This window comes from Orcinus orca, chromosome 7 (assembly GCF_937001465.1).
Source record: "Orcinus orca chromosome 7, mOrcOrc1.1, whole genome shotgun sequence".
Lineage (NCBI taxonomy): Eukaryota > Metazoa > Chordata > Mammalia > Artiodactyla > Delphinidae > Orcinus > Orcinus orca.
Window position 1 is genome coordinate 51,251,060 of NC_064565.1, and position 20,657 is coordinate 51,271,716.

At 35.1% G+C, this 20,657-nt stretch overlaps 1 protein-coding gene across 5 annotated transcripts in view; it reads right to left on the reverse strand.

Annotated features, from left to right (window-relative positions):
• Window positions 1-20,657, reverse strand: part of FAP (fibroblast activation protein alpha) — a 71,289-nt gene that overhangs the window by 49,889 nt on the left and 743 nt on the right. For all 5 annotated transcript variants that reach the window (XR_007478571.1, XM_033412549.2, XM_033412550.2 and 2 more), the window contains exons 3-6: window positions 5,097-5,195; window positions 4,042-4,136; window positions 3,044-3,118; window positions 1,418-1,470 (exon numbers count right to left, since the gene is read on the reverse strand). Coding sequence is in view for 4 of the 5 variants with exons in the window: in XM_033412549.2 (XP_033268440.1) it covers window positions 1,418-1,470; window positions 3,044-3,118; window positions 4,042-4,136; window positions 5,097-5,195 (322 nt within the window). In the remaining variant the exon portion in view is untranslated. The remainder of the gene's footprint in view (window positions 1-1,417; window positions 1,471-3,043; window positions 3,119-4,041; window positions 4,137-5,096; window positions 5,196-20,657) is intronic.

Consider the following 20,657-nt stretch of genomic DNA (forward strand, 5'->3'; position numbering starts at 1 on the left):
CTGAAATATTAGTATTGTCATCTTCTTTTGGAGTGCTGTTTAATTTGGTGAACCTCAACATAGGTAGGACATGGAGAATTTCAAAATGATTAAAAGAAAAACAAGGAAATTCTACTGAAAGAGTAAGGTTTCCACTTCACTAGTCTAAAGGTTTCTTGAGAATAGGGTTGGTGCCTCAAGCTCATTTGTGTCTCCCCACATATGCTTTTCACATAGTAAGTGCTCAATAAACACTTCTTGAATTTGGTAACAATGTGGATACAGAGAAAAAGACTCAGAGTGCATTAGATGGATTTAGAGTCTACGTTACATAGCAGTTCCTATTTCTTGATTTGACAGTTTAAGAAGATCAGAGTTATTCTTTTCTGGACATTTAAAAGAAGTAGAAACATAAAGTTCAAAAAAATTTTTGTGTTCTTACTAGACAAAAGGGGAAACAGACCATAAGATTTTTCAGTGCCTCTTCAAGCCATACAATTATTTTCACTTTTATGTAACAGCAAATAGGATATCACATTAAGATGAGTAATTTAACCAATTCATTGTCCATACTTAGAAAGATTTTTCTAAAGTGCAAACCTGATCATGTCATTTCCCATCTAAAACTGTTCAGTGATTCCCTATTGTCATCAGAATGAGATCTAAACTATTCTTAATGGTTTCCTCATTATTATTTGGTCCATGATTTCTGGCCTCAACTCCTTCCTAAACTTACACCACCTCCAACTAGTAAGCATGCCCTCCTCCAATTTCAACTCAACTGACCTACTTTTGAGTTTCCCCAACACTCCGTGTTTTCATTTCCTTTTGGGCCTTTACATGTTGTTCTTTCTGCCAGGAATTCTCTCCCTCAGTCCTTTGCCTACCTACTCATTCATTTAATTTTTTTTCTTTTAAGCTGTAAATATTTCAAATAATTAAACATAAAGATAAAAAAATAATATAATAGATGACAATTTAACATCTAAATTTAAAAGATATTTACATTTTAAAAAACAATTCATTTAAAATCAATTAAATTTAAATTTAATGCTGCATCTCCCTCCCTTCTGCTTCCTTCCAGTGAAGGAGCCCCCTCTCCCCAACATTTTGTATCATTCCCATGCATTTGTGGTACTTTTATAAATATGTGTACTTTTATAAATTATATATTTATAATTTGGTGTTCAAAAGTAGGAAAAGTAAAACTATAGAGTGTATAAAAATGTAAGATATTAGTCAAATAAAAAGAGGTGAATATTCCAAAGGAATATTTCTTTGAATTTCTTAAGTTGTATAGGTATACATATATTGTAAAGAAGTAAGAAATTAAGACCAGAAAAAAGAGAACGCAGTCTTAATCTCAAATCAGAGTCTGGAGTGAAAAAGTCTCTATATGAGACTTAAGTAGTGTTAATAAAAAGACATGAAGTTTTACCCATTTGTAAGGTGGTAGATGTGATACGTTGCTGTGTAAGAGTATCTCCAAAGCTGTCAGGAAGAAGAGGCAAAGACAAATCATGATTCTTAAAAAGCTCAGGTCAATAACGTATAATCATAGGTCACTCAATTCAAGGTTCAGAATTATAAAAGGACTATTTTCACAAAGCACTAGGAAAGACATGTTTCAATTCTAAATGAGTCTCATTTAAAGAGTTTTACTGTGGACTTTTGTGCTGTTCATCCAAATTCCAGAACTAATCTCAGCAGTGATTCAACCCTCACTCCATAAAAAGCATATCCAAAGACATTTCTTAACATAAAAAGCACTTCTCTGACACACTCTACCCTACAAAATGTTCCCCTTATGCTTTACCTTGATTGAAGTAAAACCACTATAATTTCCAAGTCCCATAAAGATTACCCTGCACCTGGGTAATTATTATGGTAATAACCCTTTAAAATTGGGTGAAGAGAAGTTATTCAACATATAGTTTTGTTGCACAATGCTTGCTTTTCTTTGAGCATAGTTTTTTAAAATAGTAGAGACTGAAAAAATAAATAAGAGATATATAGCGTATAATTCCTCCAGAAAAAAAACCTGCTCGGTTCTCATTAAGTTTATTTGTGCTGTGGTTAGTGAATAAAGCAAGTATTATTCTGGATTTTGTTTCCTAAAGGGCTTTCAAACTTTTGGCAAGGAAGCTCCAGTGGATTGAAACATATCTTTCTGAAGATTGCAGGTGACCAAGACCTGGTCCACTGGAAAATAATCAGCTGTCTGAACAATGGGGGAGGGGCAAGCTTGACTTTTCATTCTGTGTATTAAGGGAGTTTTGCATCTCAAGTAGAATATGAAAAATGGCAGTTAAAACAAAAGGTTCTTGATCTAAGAGTAACTATTAGAAGTTGAATTTGATAGTAAATTCTTCTTTCCTTTTACCAGCATAAGTAGAAAAAATAAGGTGATTATCTTCCATCCACAACTTCATTCAGGAGGGGGAAATTAAGTAAGGCCTAATAGTCCAGCTATGTGGCATTCTCCTACACTAGGCTTTCGAAGACACAGATTTAAACCCCTGGTCTACCAGGGTTAATTTATATATATATATATATATATATATATATATATATATATATATTAAAATATACTGACTGTGGAGAAAAGGGAACCCTGTTGCACTGTTGGTGGGCATGTAAATTGAAACAGCCACTATGGAGAACAGTATGGACGTTCCTTAAAAAGCAAGTGAATTAAATAAGGTATATCTTGATTTTTCCATTTTCAATAGTAATAAATATCAACAAGGTTAAAATATGTGAGAATTGACTAATGATTCATGATACCAAATAACTTTTTTCTGATGAATATCAGTGCCCCCAAAATAAGTTTTTCCCTTAAGATGAAAGTAGTTTCTACTACTTGATGATAAGCAGACAAGAATGCCAAATTCTGAATGATTTGTATATGTTTCTGTTATGCTTTGGGGGCTCAGCTAGAATTGCATCAATTTCTTGAATATTTAGAGATAAAGATAGACTCTTGCTTCCTCTTACTTTTATAAACCAATCTGTGAGCTAGTAGGAGATACAATCAGATAAACCCAAATTAAATAGTCAATACCTTTGAATAATCACTTTCTAGATATGCAAATTGCCGATCAGGTGATAAACCATAATTTGAAGCATTCACACTTTTCTGAAATTGTGAAGAAGTTGATTAGAATACAGAAAAAATAACAGAGCCATATAAATTTGTAGTTCTAAAAGAATATTATATCATCGATATACTCCAACATATACATTCAAAGCAATTTTTTTAAAGTTTAAGTAGTACCTACTGTATACAAAGAAATTTACTACACATTGGGGGATGAGGATGTGATAAATAGGGTATACTTTGTGATTTCAAGAAGCTTATAATAGTAAACTTCTAAATAAATAACATTACAATTTAGAAAATTTTATAAAAGAGATATAACATTGCAAAAGTGTTAAACAGGAAGTGATTGAATGCAAATGATAAGATGGTTTGTTGCACAGAGGAGAAATAGCTGAGCTTGACTCTAAAAGATTACTAGGCTCTTGAAGGTAGAGAAAGTAGGAGGTCTGAGAGTCCAGGAGGACAGAATAACATGTTCCTATGTATCACAGGACCAGTCACTGAGCCTTTATTAGGTACTATCCTAAGCACTTTCAAATGATACTTCATTTAATTCTTATACTAACCCAAAGAGGTATTATTATTCCTACTTTACAGAGGAAGAACCTGAGGCATGATGAGGATGGAATAATGTGGAATCTCACCCAAGGCTCCATAACTAGTAAATGACAGAGCCAGGATTTGAACCTCAGTTTGCCTGACTACAAGAACTGAGTTTGTACATTTTATCTCATAGGATACCTGTTCCACAGAGGAAGGAAAATGCTAGGTGATTTGAGCAGGCAAGGGCAATAATCTAGTGTGACTAGAAGAGAGAATGGGAGGATAACTGTGGTGGGGGATGGAGCTGAGAAGGCAGGTTGGGTCCAGATCAGGTGCTCAGTTGTTTGGACTCTGTTCTTTGGTCAGTGAAGAGCTGACAGAGGTTTTTGAGGAGGAAGATAATGGAGGATACATACCATGGTGGTATTACTCAAAATAGTATATGATTCTCCTGTTTCAGTATTATAAAATACTATATTATTATCTGTAGACTGACGAAGATATTCTTGTCCTTTAAACAAGAAGGAAAACAAAACTTGAAATGATCTCCCTTAACAGGAAATACATTTATAACAAAGAGAAACCTCTCATTTCACGTACTGACTTTCTTTTTCCTCTCTGTCTGGTACATATTGCCTTGTCAAATTTAAAATATGATAGTAAGTTGATGGTGGAAGGGAGGAAAGGGTTGTTTTTCTACATTACACAAAAATGCCATATTTACTAGTAGGAGCCTTATTCTAACCAGTTCAGGGTGCTTAGGAGTAAATTTGGACTTTTTCTGTGTTACAAAGAGAATAAACCAGTTTAAAATTGTATGTTTCTTCTGCAATAAAAAAATCTATATTCCATTTAGGCTGTGTTTGACTTAGTTAAAAATCTATTTTATATGGTTATTATTTTCTAAAGAGAAAATGAAAATATTCTATTGTGTTTAGTGGCACTTTAGATATAAATTATATATAATATAAACAATTTAGTTGCTCTTACCACTTGTTTGATTAGACTCTTTTGACAACATACTATTTTGAAAAACTATATGTAAATATCAATTTTATGGACCTTAAAGGATTTGTCTTCAAGTTAGGATTTGTTCATTTCTCAGATTATCTAGGTTAACAATGGAATTTTTCTTTTGGTAAAATTCTCATGACCTCTTCTAAATAGGTGCTTATTTCCCATTCTGAAAAGCTCTATCATATGATCAGTTTATTCTAACAGTGCACTCTCAGATTTTACTGTTCTGCTAAAGCTACTACTGTATTGGCATCATTACTATTGGACAAACCCTGTCTAAATAGTTCTGTGAAAAAATGTTTTTTTGGCCACTTGACTTATCTAAATAATTGCTGTTTTTATCCATTTCAACGAAGATGGCTTATGTTACCATAGAGAATTGTTGGCAATAAAAATAAAAACCAAAAATCATACATTTAAAGAAAAACAAAAGGTAAAGAAATAATTCACTTACCTGAAATCCAGTTTGGAAAAAATGTTTTATAAGAAAATGTCCCATTTAAAATATCCTTCAGTGTGAGTGCTCTTGTTGTCCTTCCTTCAGAGTTATGAACTTTGGGGGAGGAGGAAACATATTATTACTTAAAAGAAGATGAATAACTCAAACGTCTCTCATCTGTTATTCCTCATATAATGAAAAGATCTGCCATTGCTAAACCCTTGTTTAACTCTTGTCTTAATAGCTCTGAGTAGTATTTCCTTTTTGATAGACAAGCTAATGAGTCTTAGAGAAGTAGTCTGACTGCCTGGAAAGGAACACTGGTGGGGAAATTTGAGGAGTGTGACGGGGACCACACTGAGAAGCAGGGACATTATTCTTCAGACAGTGAAGAATTTTCAGAGGTTTTTAAGAAGAAAGATGAGATGAGGTTCCGATAACTCTAGGTCTTGCAAAGCTGGGATTGCAGACCATGCAGGTTTCACTAAAAACTTTGCCTTTTAAGCAGTTCATTGTAGTTCCTCACATATGCTTGGCTTGGATTTCTACTGATTTTTCAGTGATATATTTTAGCATCCCAGTTGATCAGATGACATCATCCAGAATCCTTACCTTCAGACATCTCAAGAGAGGCATTAATGAAGGTAGATAATTTCTTATCCTGGCTAGGGTTTTTTATAAAGAGAAAATAGACCAGAAGAAAAGAAAACCACATCATCTATACAAATGATCTTGGAAATTCCAAGAGTAGAGGTTTTCCATATAAAAACTAACCTAAAGTAGCTCACAAACCACAAGCAAATTTCTCCTGTATTTGAGCCCTCCAAAACAATTTTGTGTTTCAAACGTGATTTCCATTATCAGAACAAATTCATTATAGAGCCCTGAAACAGTCAGATATACCAGCAACTGAGGCAACCAACTTCCAAACCTTCTTCAATCCATATTCCTGTTCTCCATCCCTCCCACCTTACCCCTTCTCCAGGCCATCACTTACAGAATCAAAACTTAGAAAAGTGTCCTATACCTTGAATAGCATATATGAATCTGGTATTTGTTCATGTAAAAATAAAACTGTCAAAGATGAGCTATACATTTATATCTTCCTGCTAAACTCTTCCACAGCTTTCTATGACTCTTAAGATAAAGACCAAAAATGTTAGTCTGGACTATAGGCCCTAGCTGGTCTGGAATAGTCTACCTCTCCAGCCCCTTCTTGCCCCACTCTCACTACTTTGTAGACTCCAAACATGCTGGGCTTTCTGTTTCTCAAATACTGATTTCTTTCTCCAGGGCTACTGAACCTCTTCCCACCCTCTCCCTTCTCTTTATAACTTCTCTTCAGCCTTTAGTGCTTAATGTAAGTGCCACTTTCTCTGAAAAGCCCTTCCTGATCCCCTGGTTTAGGTCTTGTTCCCTTCTTATATATTACCATAGGCCAGGTTCCCTTTTTTAAGAACATTTGTCTTGGTTTGTAATCTTGTATGTATTTGAGTGATTATTTTATTCATATTTCTTCACCTCCCACTGTGTTCTCAAAACAGTCACCATAGGCCAGAGACCATGTCTAAGTTTTGCTCACCGCCACATCCCTAGTGTCTAGCACATAATAGGCATTTAATAAATACTTGTTGAATGAATGAATTCATGAAATGAAGGATTGATGGGTGGATGGATGAGATTTGTGCCCTCTTCTTTACAGAATGGTTCTACTACTAATTTCCTATATGACTTAAGTAAGTTAATCTCTGGCATCACAGCTTGCTCATCTATAATATAAAGGACTGGACTAGAAAATGCTGATAATACCTTCCAATTTTACCACATTAGGTTTTGAAATTTGAGACACAACATGCTCTATTAACCTTATAGTCACATAAATGCACTGCCATGTGATAAGGTCGAACTGACCAACTGGATAATAGCATCTTCTGCAGTTTTAACTGATTCACACTGATGTATGTATGCTCCATACTTTTGATTAGGACCATGAGTTATTTTCTCAATTTACTAAAACTTATCCTGTAGCTATAAGAACATAAGTGGCTGATGAACCCCTAAGCAACCAGGCACTAAATGCTTAATAACATTAGATTATTCTAATAATCATCTTTGTACAGGTTCTTTGCATCCTAAGTAAGGTTGTACATGCCATACAATTATTCATAATGAAAGTGCTTCTATTTAATTAAATGGTCTTGTGCAAAATTCATACCACTGATTTTATAATTCCCATTCTATGACTAAAATACTACCATTTTACTGCAACAGCATTACTATAATTGCTAAGTATTTTAATTCAACTTTATTTAACTCTCTTAAGAGCAAATTGTAATCTGTTTCTAATATAGTCAAGGGGAAATTCTAACACTATTTACAATGGAAATTATTTTCCTTTTGAGATATATTTAATTTGTGTCCTCACAACCCTGAACATATAGATGAAAAAATTTTAACTTAGAGAATTCCTGTATTGTGAATACAAAAAAACTAGGTAATTGTTTTTCTTTAAACTTTTTTCAATATTAATTCAATAAATGAATATAGTCTTGGTGATATCTTTTTTTGTCTAGCATAAATAATGGTTTGATTACGGATAATGACTTATATAATAGATTTTCCTATTTAAGTATCCTTGCATATAATTTTCCTTACCTGCAATTATGTTTAATTGAGAAATTCTTAGCTATAATTAATCTTCATTTTTATAGAAGGTTAAATTAAGTGAGCTAATTCAAATGAAACGTTTAGCTCTATGCTTGGCAGTCAATAAATGTTAGCTTTTGTTATTGTCATAGCTTATCAGTAGTCTTCAAATAAATATATATTTTTTTAAATAAATATTTTTGATCATTGTTTCTCAAACTAATTTGACCACTGGGATTTTTTTTTTAATATCTACTAAAATCACAGTATGGGAAATGCAGTTTCAGATTAAGCTATTAGTATATGTAATTAAGATTAACTTTTATTCTAATATAATGGAATTCATCAGTTATACTTAGAACATCTTGGTCATCCTAGGGCTCCATAAGTGAAATAGTCCAATTATGATCATAAATAGGGTTAGTACTAATATTCCACATATGAATAAATAAAATTTATAAAAAAACAAGAGTTTCAAATTATTTAAAAAATTCCTACTCATTTTCCTTTTTTAACATTAATGATCATGCTGATCCTTATCAGATTTCCCAAAAAGATTTCAAGGGTTAGTTATTTACTCTTTTTAACCTCTAATTTAGATTATCCTCAAAAGTTACATGAGATTATATTTCATATTACTTCCCAGTTAGTCATTTATTTTAAATGGGTGCATAGTAGCTATAAATACCAATGATCTATATAGAGAACCTAACATATGTCATATTATAACTCAATATCTATAAAGCAGTTTAAATATATATTAATTGTACTACTAATTACTGTCATGATAATAAGCCCCACCAGCGCCAATGAAGTGATAAGGGGATATACAGAACACATCCAGAGGAGCCAGCTGTGTTTATGTGGAAATAGGCTTGTGGCACAGATTTGGGGTAGGTGATTACTCCTAACCTCACATGGGCTCAGAAGGTGTGATTATCCTGGCATCAGGCTGGGCTCAGAGTGATACCAAATCAAATGGGTAGAATTTAAATTAGGCATTCTTTTCTTCCTGCGAAAATGATCACATGTTCATAAATGCAATAGAGTAATGTATCTACTCTAAGACAATGCTTTAGGTCACATATTAAGAGTTATAAGACATGTACTTAGAATTTCCAATCCAAGTTCTGGTTCTTTGTACCAGCTAGGACAGTGCTCGGCATACAGTGGAAGCATGATAAATATTTGTTGAATGAAAAAATAAATCAACTGGACAGATTTTATTTTAGTTTGTTTTCAGTAATTCTCCCCCAAAGATACACCTGCCTTTACTCTTTATCCTCCTGTCCATGTTGTAAATTTCATGTATAATTCTACCTGGACATGCCATCCTTTAAATATGTATCAAAATTTTGTCCTTCAAGTTAGCTGGAGTGCTTGTTTGAAAAGCAAGTTTCCCAGTCCTTATCTCAAATCTACTGATTCAGAATCTCTGGGGGTAAGGCCCTGATTTTCAGTTTTTACCAAGCCCCACAGGTGATTCTTCTGCAAAGAATCCAAATTCAGTGATTTCACTGAATCTATTGTACTTGGTTCGATGTTCTCCTGTGCCTGTCGGTGGAATTGCTCCTTGCTTATAAACCCCTGGTAGGTGGATGGGTCTGGCCTGCGTAGCAATTCACACTTCATGGACAGACTCCCCACAGCTAATGTTAATCATGGCTTTCAAGGAATGTTAACGGTCGCCTGTAATGTTTATGTCCCTATTCAGTCCTCTTGCTCATTGTCCAGATGGACTCTTCCTTAGGTACATTCCCTCCTCTGATCCTTGAGCAGTGGAGAAAGGGCAAAGGGAGTGATTCTGCCCCAGATTAGATTTAAACAAGATAACAGGGAAAGCACTGGTAGGGGAATGGGTCATTGTTTTCTAGTGTTTTGAATGCGTGTATGTGTGTGTGTGTTTCTGTGTAAGTCAGTATAAAATGCATCTCTATGGCATCAATCACACTAAACAAGTTCTAGTCACCTGAAAAATATTCCACTAATAATTACTGAATGAATACGTGGATTTTCATGCCTTTTTCCAAATAATGTTTTAATGTTGAATTATGATCTTTTGATTATTTTGGAAGTTTAGTTTTGGCATCTATAATTTTTAAACTCTAAGTAGCTGAGCAGAAGTAGAAAAGAATTCTGAGAGCATATCTCTCTTCTATACGTAACTGACACCACTTAACACTTAATTCTTGATAGAGCCCCTATAGTCAATTTAGCTCATCTTTAGCACAGTTATTTATACACTGCAAAACACTCCAATTTACTATAGTTTAATTATTTGCATTTTCAACTTTTTAAAGCACAGCTGGAAATTATTTCAATTATGAATCCAAGAAATGACAATTCACAGAAATGATTCCCAAGTAAATAATGATTCACTATTCTCCTAATTCTTTCTTAAAGCTTTGTATTTATTCTTTATTAGGGTTCTATTTCTATTTCTGCCATTTAATTTTCTAGTCCTAAAAAATTACAAATAAGTATCAGAACAGAGACATCTGATGTCAGCTCTAATATTCAGCATAAATTAAATGAGAAAATATGGTTTATTAAGTTAGCACACGAATGGCTGGTAGGTCTTTTTGTTCTCACTTTCATACTTGTTTTGGAACTGATGCTTATGAGGCCACTCCAATGAAAGTGACGTGGGCTCCCAGGCACACTGCACCTGTCTCTCTGCTGGCTCTGCAAAGATGTTGTCCTCAGATAGGCAATGTCTCCAGCCATTGCATCAACTCATGTTTGTTTTTGGAGTGAGCACCACAGGGGCAAATGTTGGAGATATTTGGTTGGGAAATAAACTATTTAAAACTAATATTATATTTGGGCAAAGACTGACAACTTTGAAAAACATGGAAGTGAGGTAGCTTTAGACCAGTAATAAGTGTTATAATTTACTAAGTTCTAATAAGTACCAAGCACTCTGCATGCGTGGTCCTGTGAAACACTCACAGCAACTCTCTAAGTATTATTATTAACACCATTTTACAGATTAGGAAATGGATATTAGAGAGTTAAAGTAACTTGCCTAATATATAACAGAGCTGGGGTTTAAATCCAGCTCCATCTAATTTTAGAGACTGGACACTTTACCACTACCTTTTGATTTAAAGTGAAAGCATACGTGTGATATAACAAGACAAAACAAACACAAAAATAAGGTCAAGAACCAAGCAACACACAAGGGGGGTTGAATAATTATACCTCAAAATGAACGTTAAGAGAAAATGAGACCATTTGAGTTTTGTCAAAACAAAGAGTTCGCTATAAGCTTTCAATGTCTCACTGAAGAATGTAGTAGCTCTCAGTTCTGAAAGAATTCCCCATGGTTCTCTCTACAGGTAGCACTGATCAACATATGTTATTCAAAGTTATTGTCAGGTTTAAGTTCATTTTGTGTATTATGTTATTGTTGTGCTATGTTAATTAGGGCTATTTTTTTCGTGATCTCTGAAGCCGTAAAGGTCATAGGGTATGGTCAACATAATGCACAAGAACATGGTGGTAAATGCCAAATATTTTGGTGACCCTGAAGATGAAAATAAACCTCGTCTATATCTGAAGGCCCACTCAGTCTGCTTTGCCAGCTCATCTTCCTATAATCTCTGCTTTAAGTTGTGGTGTGGCTTATATTCGTTTTACTTGGGACCTCAGAAAGAGTCACCTTCCTCAACCATTTAATTCTCCCAGGGTTTCTATCACATCTTCTTAGCTGGCTCACACCCACCCCCACTGCCACCCCTCACCCCTCACTGGATTCCTTCTCTGAGATCCAGACGATATATTAAACTTCCTCTTTAACACCTCCACCTGCATATCTCACAGGCACTTCAAAATCAGTATGTCTAATAGGTAACTAATGAGAACCTACTGTATAGCACAGGGAATTCTACTCAGTGCTCTGTGGTGACCTAAATGGAAGGAAATCTGAAAAAGAGTGGATAGATGTATATGTATAACTGATTCACTTTGCTGAACAGCAAAACTAACACAACATTGTAAAGCAACTGTACTCCGATAAAAATTAATTTTAAAAAATCAGTATGTCTAAAGCTAAGAGAAAAGGAATTCCATGCTGTCCCTCCAGATTTCTGCAAGTCAATGCAACTGTCGTCCATGTAGTTCCTCAATTCAAATACTTGGGAGTTATTCTTAAGCTCACTCTTCTTTTACTGCTTTTGTCCAGCACCCAGGTTTGACAATTCTATCTCCAAAATCTCTCTCAACTCCCTGCACTTCTACTGAACCTCCAAGGCCAAGCCATTTCTCACTAGGCAGGCTGTAATGGATACCTATTTGCTACACCTGTAATTTCATTCCTAGTATTTCATTGTGGTTTTGATTTACATTTTCCTAATGACTAATAATGTTGAGTCTCTTTTCATGAGCTTATTGGTCACTTTTATATCTTTTGGGAGGTAAATGTCTATCCTTTGTCTATTTTTTGAATTTGGTTATTTGCCTTTTATTATTGATTTGTAAGAGTTTTTAAAAAATATATTCTGGATGCAAGTTGCATATCAGATGTATGTATGTGCAAACATTTCCCCCCCATTTTGTGGGTAGTCTTTTCACTTCCTTGATGATAGCTTTTGCAACCAAAGTGTTAAATTTCAAAGAAGTCCAATTTATGTACTTTTTCCTTTGTTGCTTGTGCATTGGGTCGTATCTAAGAAACCACTGCCTAATCCAAGGACAAGAAGATTTATCCCTAGGTTTTGTTTTTAAGTGTTTTATAGTTTTAGCTCTTACATATACGTCTTTGATCCATTTTGAGTTAACTTTTATGTATGGTGTGAGGAAGTGGGTCCAACATTTTTTACATGTTGATATCCAGTTGTCCAATTGTTGAAAAGACTTTCTCCATTAAATTGCTATGCCATCCTTATTGAAAATCAATTAACCATAAATGTAAGGCTTTTACACTTATTTCTGGGCTCTCAGTTCTATTTGATTGATCTATGTGTCTATCTTTTTTTTTTAATTTATTTATTTTTGGCTGCGTTGGGTTTTTGTTGCTACGCTCAGACTTTCTCTAGTTGCGGTGAGTGGGGGCTTCTCTTGTTGCAGAGCACAGGCTCTAGGCGCATGCGTTTCAGTAGTTGTGATACGCGAGCTCAGTAGTTGTGGCTCGCGGGCTCTGGAGCTCAGGCTCAGTAGTTGTGGCGCACGGGCTTAGCTGCTCCATGGCATGTGGGATCTTCCCAGACCAGGGCTCAAACCTGTGTTCCCTTCACTGGCAGGTGGATTCTTAACCACTGCGCCACCAGGGAAGTCCCTATATGTCTATCCTTATGCCAGTATCACATGGTCTTGATTATGTAAGCTTTGTAGTAAGTTTTGAAATAAGGAAGTGTGATTCCTCCAACTTTGTTCTTCATTTTCAATATAGCTATTATGGATCGCTTGCATTTCCATATGAATTTTGGAATCAGCTTGTCAATTTCTGCAAAAGAAAAAGTCATCTGGGATTTGGATAGGGATTGCATTTAATGTGCAGATAAATTTGGGGAGTATTGCCATCTTAAACATATTGTTTTCTGATCTATAAATATAGGATCTCTTTCCATTTATTTATATATTTTTTGTATTGTTTATTGGTAATGTATAGAAATCCAAATGATTTTTTATATATTGGTCTTGTGTTTTGCAAATTTTCTCAACTTGTTTATTAGTCCCAATATTTTTTGGTGAATTCCTTAGGATTTTCTATAAACAATGTCATCTGCAAATAGAGATAGTTTTACTTTTTCCTTTCCAGTCTGGATACTTTTTATTTCTTTTCCTTATCTAATTGCCCTGGTTACAACCACCAATAAAATATTAAACACAAGTAAGAGCAGACATGCTGTCTTGCTCTTGATCTTAGGGGAAGAGCACTGAATCTTTCACCCGTGTGCTGTTAGCTGTGAGGTTTTTGTGGATGCCCTTTATCAGATAGAGGAAATTCCTCCTATTTCTAGTCTGCTGAGTGTTTTTACAATGAGAGGCTGCTGTGTTTTGTTAAATACTTTTGCTGTGTCTATTGAAATGACCATGTCATTTTTGTCCTTTTTTCTATTAATATAGCTTATTATAGTAATTGATTTTTGGATATTAAACCTTGCATTCTTGGGATAAATCTCACTTGGTCTTGGTGAATAGTCCTTTTTATACATTGCTGGATTTGACTTGCTAGTATTATGTTCAGTGTTTTTCCATTTATATTCATAATAAATATTGGTCTGTAACTACTATTGGTCTGTAACTTCTTTTCTTGTAATGTTTTTGAATATTTTTTGTATCACAGCAATACTGGCCTTACAGCGTGAGTTGAGACGTGTTCTCCTTTATTTTTTGGAAGAGTTTGTGAAGGATTGGTAATAATTCTTAAAAAGTTTGGTAGAGTTTACCGGTGAAGCCAGCTGGGCTTGGGGTTTTCTTTGCAGGAAGTTAAAAATCACTAAATCAACTTCTTCAGTTGTTATAGTTCTATTCAGGTTTTCTATTTATTCCTGAGTGAATTGTGGTAGTTTGTATCTTTCTAGAAATTTGTTCTTTTCTTCTAAGTTATCTGATTTTTTGACAGTCTTTCTATCCTGTTCCTTTAAGGAGTCCTATCATATCAGTTTTTCTACCGAGTATAAAAACCATAATCAGTTTGAAAAAATTTTAATTTAGATATTAAGCAACCCTATTTTTTTTATTATTAACAGGAATAAAGGTTAATAAAGATTGTAAATGATTCTGTTTTTACTACATAATTTTGGTTAATTCACAAGGATACTAAAATGAAAAATAAATTCTTTGATCTATATATAATAACCAATAAGTAAGTAAAAGACTGATTAGTATTGATTATCCCATTGAAATATTATTTTAATTTATGCCTAACATGTTGCTAGATTTTAAGGCTCAGTTTGACTGTCTCTGGTTCTTAAGAACCTTTAGCCTTGATTCCACCTCCCCTATTTGAACTTTAGAACATGTTTTTCTCAAGGACTATATGTGACTAGATATTCTTGTGTAAGTTGTAACAATTCGCTTTGGAAATCAGAGACAGGTAAACTCCTCTGCATAATAGGAGTCATCCAAAGACTTGGATTATTTTCTAAATTATTTAGAATTTGACAAAACTCAAAGAATTTTCCAAGATTCGTCTTCTGTGATTTTAAAATGCAAGTGCAAAGTAGAGAAATATAATCTGCAAGGTTGATGTGTTTACACTCAACTCAAAAGCTCTGTTATGTCCATGAACTTTCTGAAACTTTTCCTCAGCACTTTAGACTTCCCCATATTTCCTCCAAAAGAACAGTGAATAAATAAGCTTAAAACTCTTAAGATATTTGAGGGAATCTGTTTCACAGTTCTGAATGTTGATACTGGGAAAATTTTAAGCCTTAAAAACATATTCACATCTCCTTTGATGATAATTTGATCTCACAAATATCTTATTTTATAAAAAGTGGTTGTTGAGGTTATAATAGTAGTAATAGTAACAATAATGATAATAGTAACAATGGTTTTCTGCCCAAAATATAGACATTCTAAATGATATTTATTCTTATAAAATATTGATTTATATTCTGTCTAAATCATCTGTGACTTCAGATATATTCTGAAATAAATTATATAAGGTATTACTTACCTAAGTAAGCAATCACTATAAATTTTACATATGTGTGTACAGTCATAAGTACATATGTATATATGTATTTTCCTGTGTTCATTTGTTTACATAATTTTGGCCTCACAGCTATCACTTTCTTTTTGATTCCTTGAACTTCCCAAATATACTTTCCTGCTTCAGAGCCTTTGTATCTGCTTTTCCCTCTGCATTGAGGGTCTAGACCCCAGCTTGCGTCCTTCCGTCCTTAAGGTCTTGGCTCAAATATAATCTCAGAGAAGACTTCCTTGACCACTTCTGTTATGAACTGAATTGTGTCCCCCCAAAATACATAAATTGAAACTCTAACCCTCAATGGAACTGTATTTGTAGATAAATCCTTTAACAAGGTAATTAAGATTATGTAAGACCATAATGGTGGAGCCCTAATCTGATAGAACTGGTGGTGCCCTTATTGGAAGAGGAAGAGACACCAGGAGTGCACATGCACAGAGGAAAAGCCATATGAGGACAAAACAAGAAGGCAGCCATCTACAAGCCAAGGAGAGAAGCCTCCAGAAAAACTAAACCTGACTATACCTTGATCATGGACTTCCAGCCTCCAGAACTGTGAGAATATAAATTTCTGTTGTTTAAGCCACCCAGTCTGTGATATTTTGTCATGGCAGCCCTAGATGTCTAACACAGCCTCCACTCCAGTTGCTTTCTGTAGCACTTTTACGAATTTGAAATACTCTATTAATTCACTTATTTACTTGTTTATTATCAGATTGTCCTTTCCTAAGGCCAGAGACCTTGTCATTCATGCCTTATACCTGTGCTTAGTAGTTAGAAGGTGCTCAATAAATAATTCATTGAACAAATAACCAAAGTATCCAGGAGCACAGTGGACTGGGTATTGTGGATAATGGATAACTATGGATGCTAATCTCTGTTTTTTCATATTCAGTAGATTGCTATTTTCAATCTCAGGAAGAATACTACAGCTTCTTCAGTCCAAAGGTTAAAAATCCAAGTGTTTATAGGAGTCAAGCAGATGTTGTAAGTGAATATGGTACCTTGTGTAAATAAAATAGAAAATATTTTCTATTTTCTATTGGGGTACGTAGCAAACTGGAGAATTCACTGTCAATCTAAAGACAACTGCTTCTCAGTCAACTATTACCTTGGGCCCAATGTTGCCAGATCTAATATTTAAAAAGAAGCCAAAAATGTACATTTCTATGTGAAATCTTCTGATTTTAAAAAGTTGACAACTAATACAAACTTGTATAAAACACTGCAGGCCAAAACCACCACCAACAACAACAACAACAATAAAAGAAAAAGTGTGCAAAGGTAGACAGGAGGACTTCAGGGAGATCTGAGGCTAGGCTAATGATGGTTCTCCTTTCACAGCAGATACTAGAGGTCCTCCCTGCCCAGGAGAACCTGGATTTCTCCACACTACATAATCTCCCTCTTCTTTCTCTCTCACTCAGTCTTATTCTGCATCCTCACCCACCTCAGCTTCCTTTATCATATCTCTTCCTTTTTTCAATCTTGCTTTTGCCTCAGAGCTGCCAATGTCCTTTATGAGGGCCTTGCACACAAAATTTCTGAAAAAATATTTGTTTTTGATCCAAGGAGGTGGGGGATAGGAACAGGGATGCTGCCCAGGGATAAGTACTCCCTACTCTCAGACTTAAGAAGAGCATTATTGAAATCAAAATACATCACACAGAAGGTCTAGTTGCCATCTTTGTGTGCTATGATGGAGAGCACAATAAAATGGTAGCTACCATTTATTAAGCTGCTACAAAATGTTAGAAATCTTAGAAAAAATAGTTAGTGTTTATTGAGTGTTTGCTTATCACCATGTAGGGAACTCTATGCTTGACAGAAATCAAGAAAAGTGCAGATAGCTCCCACAATTCCTTTCGCAAAGGTCCAGGAATTCAGAAACTATTAATCATGAAGCAAGGCCATATAGAATTTACTTGCAAAATTCTGTAGCTTCTGTTACTTTCCAATTCTAGCTTTTTGTGTGTTTGGTTTTTGTCTTGTCACCTCTGTATATCTCTTGAAACAAAAAGTTCTGTATTTATCCTTGGGGTTGGCGAAAACGAGGAAAAGGCGAGGAGCTTAGTTTCCACTCTTGGTTTGGTTGCATCTTTACACAGGAAGAGGAGTGATGCTTGGGAAGAAGAATCTCAAGAGAAAAAATAGAGACAGGAGAAAAGAAAGGGAATCGGTTGAAGGAGTAGGCTGAGGCCAAGGAGGACGGCCTGGGTCTAAGGGGTGGAAACTCATATGTGTTTCCCATTCAGTGAAAATAAAAAAAGGAAAACTTGGCAGTCCCAAAAAAAGTTGTCTGTTATTTTTATGATTATGTGAGTGAGCTAAACGAATCTTTCTCATTTCACCATTCCGTTGCCCTATTTGTTCCTAAAATCCTGCCTGATTCCTCCAAAGCTCTTTTAATCCTGAGATTGGTGTTCCTGGGACCTGCTCCCTCCTTGGAAAAGCCCCTCTCTCTTCTTCTTTCACTTACACTCAGTGGTTTAAGTGAGCCAGTGGTCTAAGTGAACTCCTGATCTCATATTCGTGGTGACAACTGAGCATCCAGACTGGGTGCTTACCGTGCTTTCAGAGGAAAGTCTAAATCGCAGTATCTTTGTTTCCCCAACTAGCACAATGATGGGCAGATGGAACTCAATTCATTGAGCGGGACTAACTAGTGGGACTTCATTTGTTATTATATAAATAAATGAATGAGTGTTTCATAATGGGGTCCTTAAGTTTCTCAAAGGAAGACTGTTCTTAATGCTGGTGCATAAATCCTGGGTTAGGAATACAAGGGCGCTTAAGGCAAATGTGAGGTAATCGGATTTCTGATGAAGTGTGAAAAGAAGGCTAAAGAGAAGGTTGTTTGGCTCTGAATTTTCCATTCTTCCTTCCCCTTTCTCCTTCCCTTCTCCTGCCTTGCCACCTCAGATCCTCCCTCACCAGCCGCTGGGCAGATGTGAGACTGAGAACTGGACCTGAAGTTCCACACTGGGGATGGCTGAGGAGCAGGGTGTGAGGAGAAAAGAGGGAAGTCATCAGGGCACACTTCACATCAGGGCTGCCTGGACCACTGACTCAAGGCAAGAAGAGTCTCAACCCCGGTCCTGCTCAGGAAAGTAGATAAATGAACTGTCCCCTGTACAATTTACTTAACATTCTGACAAGTTCTGACATTCTGATAAGTTCTTCAGCAAACTTAGAATAGAAAAAGAATGGTATTATGGAAAAAAATAGTTCTCAGCTTTTTTATGATTTTCTGTTGCTGAAAGAGTACTAAAATTTCATCTGGGACTTCCCTGACGGTGCAGTGGTTAAGAATCCGCCTGCCAATTCAGGGGACACGGGTTCGAGCCCTGCTCCGGAAAGATCCCACATACCGTGGAGCAACTAAGCCCATGCACCACAACTACTGAGCCCGCATGCCACAACTACTGAAGCCTGTGCGCCTAGAGCCCGTGCTCTGCAACAAGAGAAACCACCGCAATGAGAAGCCTGTGCACCGCAACGAAGAGTAGCCCCCGCTCACCAAAACTAGAGAAAGCCCACGCGCAGCGAAGAAAATAAATAATGCAGCCCAAAATAAATAAATAAATAAAATATTAAATTACTTCCAAAAAACTTATAATAAATAAATAAATAAAATTTCATCTGAAGCTTAAACTGATTATTTCACTCTATCTGAAAATTACTTTGCTCTGAGAATCTCCTGTTGGTTGAAACAGAAAATTAGCTTATAAAGAACATAGGACTTTTATAATATATGTAGATTATAACATATATCTATGTTAAACTTGGGGAGAGGGTAAGGATTGGGATTATATATAATTAGACAAATATCTATGAATGTGTATAGTTATATACTATAACTGTAGTGTATTTCTTATTAGAAATTATGACTCTATAATTCCAAAGTGCAAATGCAACCCATCCTTGCCTGTAGACAAGGTGCAGGCTCACCATAAAATCCACACACTTTTGTTCTCAGAACATTTGTTTCTGATGGAGCAAAGTGTCCATTTCAAGGATTGGGGAGTTTTCTTTAAAATTCAGGAACTAATTTTGAATGTATTAACATCCAAAGGGCCAATAGGAACTAATTTACTACCTGACAATTGCTGGTGTGAGGAAAATATGGCCCCCAAACGAGGAAAGACACTGGTCTGAAAATAATTTTAACTTGAAAAAATATACAAAATGTGAACTCAGGCTATCTCAACAGCCTCAGAATAATCTTGTGCTAGCAGAGAGGAATGAGGACTGAAAATCAACACTGAAAATACAGGAACATTGCCTTCGTTTTATTGGTTAACCTCTTCATTTTGTAATTCTGTGAAAATCCCATGAGCATTTTGAATTTTTCAAAATATTTTTCTATATTTCATTTTTTAAAGCAACAAATCATTCAGGACTCATACTTTCTTTAGCTAAAGGCTTGTCATTGATCTTCCTTTACTGTCAGTTAGCTTTTAACCAAAGATATTTTCCACTTTAGCTATCATAAGATTTTAATATTTGCTGATACAAACTTTTTTCCTTTCCCTGGACCCCAAGGCAGAAGACCTGTTATTATTGTACATTTTTCCTGTTTAGAACTTGAGCTTCTTTTCAGAGTTTCATAAAAATCTATTTCTCTAATATCACTGAAATATTTATAGACAGGGTCTTAATTTAAATCCAAACTAGCCCCCAACATCAGTCTCCCAAGTTTTAGCAAAGTGAGATCAATCTTAATCTAAGCTTTTCTAAAAAGGATAAATTTATAACTAAACATAACGCTTGCTTAATAATATTTAGTCTTCTAACTTGATTTTCTTGGCTACTGCATCTAGAACAACAATTTCACTTTTTCTATGCAGCTATTCTCGAGATCTCTATTCTTGACTGCCTCCCTAAATTTTTGGAAAGACTCATAATAAAAATTTCCATAGGTTCTGTTTTAACTTTTCCATTCTTACTCATCTTTACTTTCCATGAGGCAATCCAATAACGAAAGCAATGTTAGTTAAAAATATTGTCTCTAAAGGCCTGTCAAAGCTTGGAATTTAGCACATACTTTGCAGAGATGTAGGGGTGATATAGAAGAGCACTCAGGTTTTTCTATTGCTGAAATAATGCTGGAAACCTCTTCCTACCCATGCCTTAAATTCCTCAGTATTTCTGGTTGCTCAACAACATATCTGGGAGCTTATAAGTCTTCTTAGAAATAACAGATTTACTTTGGAAAATAAGCACTTAGGAAATGTTCGATCACTTGTGACCAAGCACTAGTGCATTTT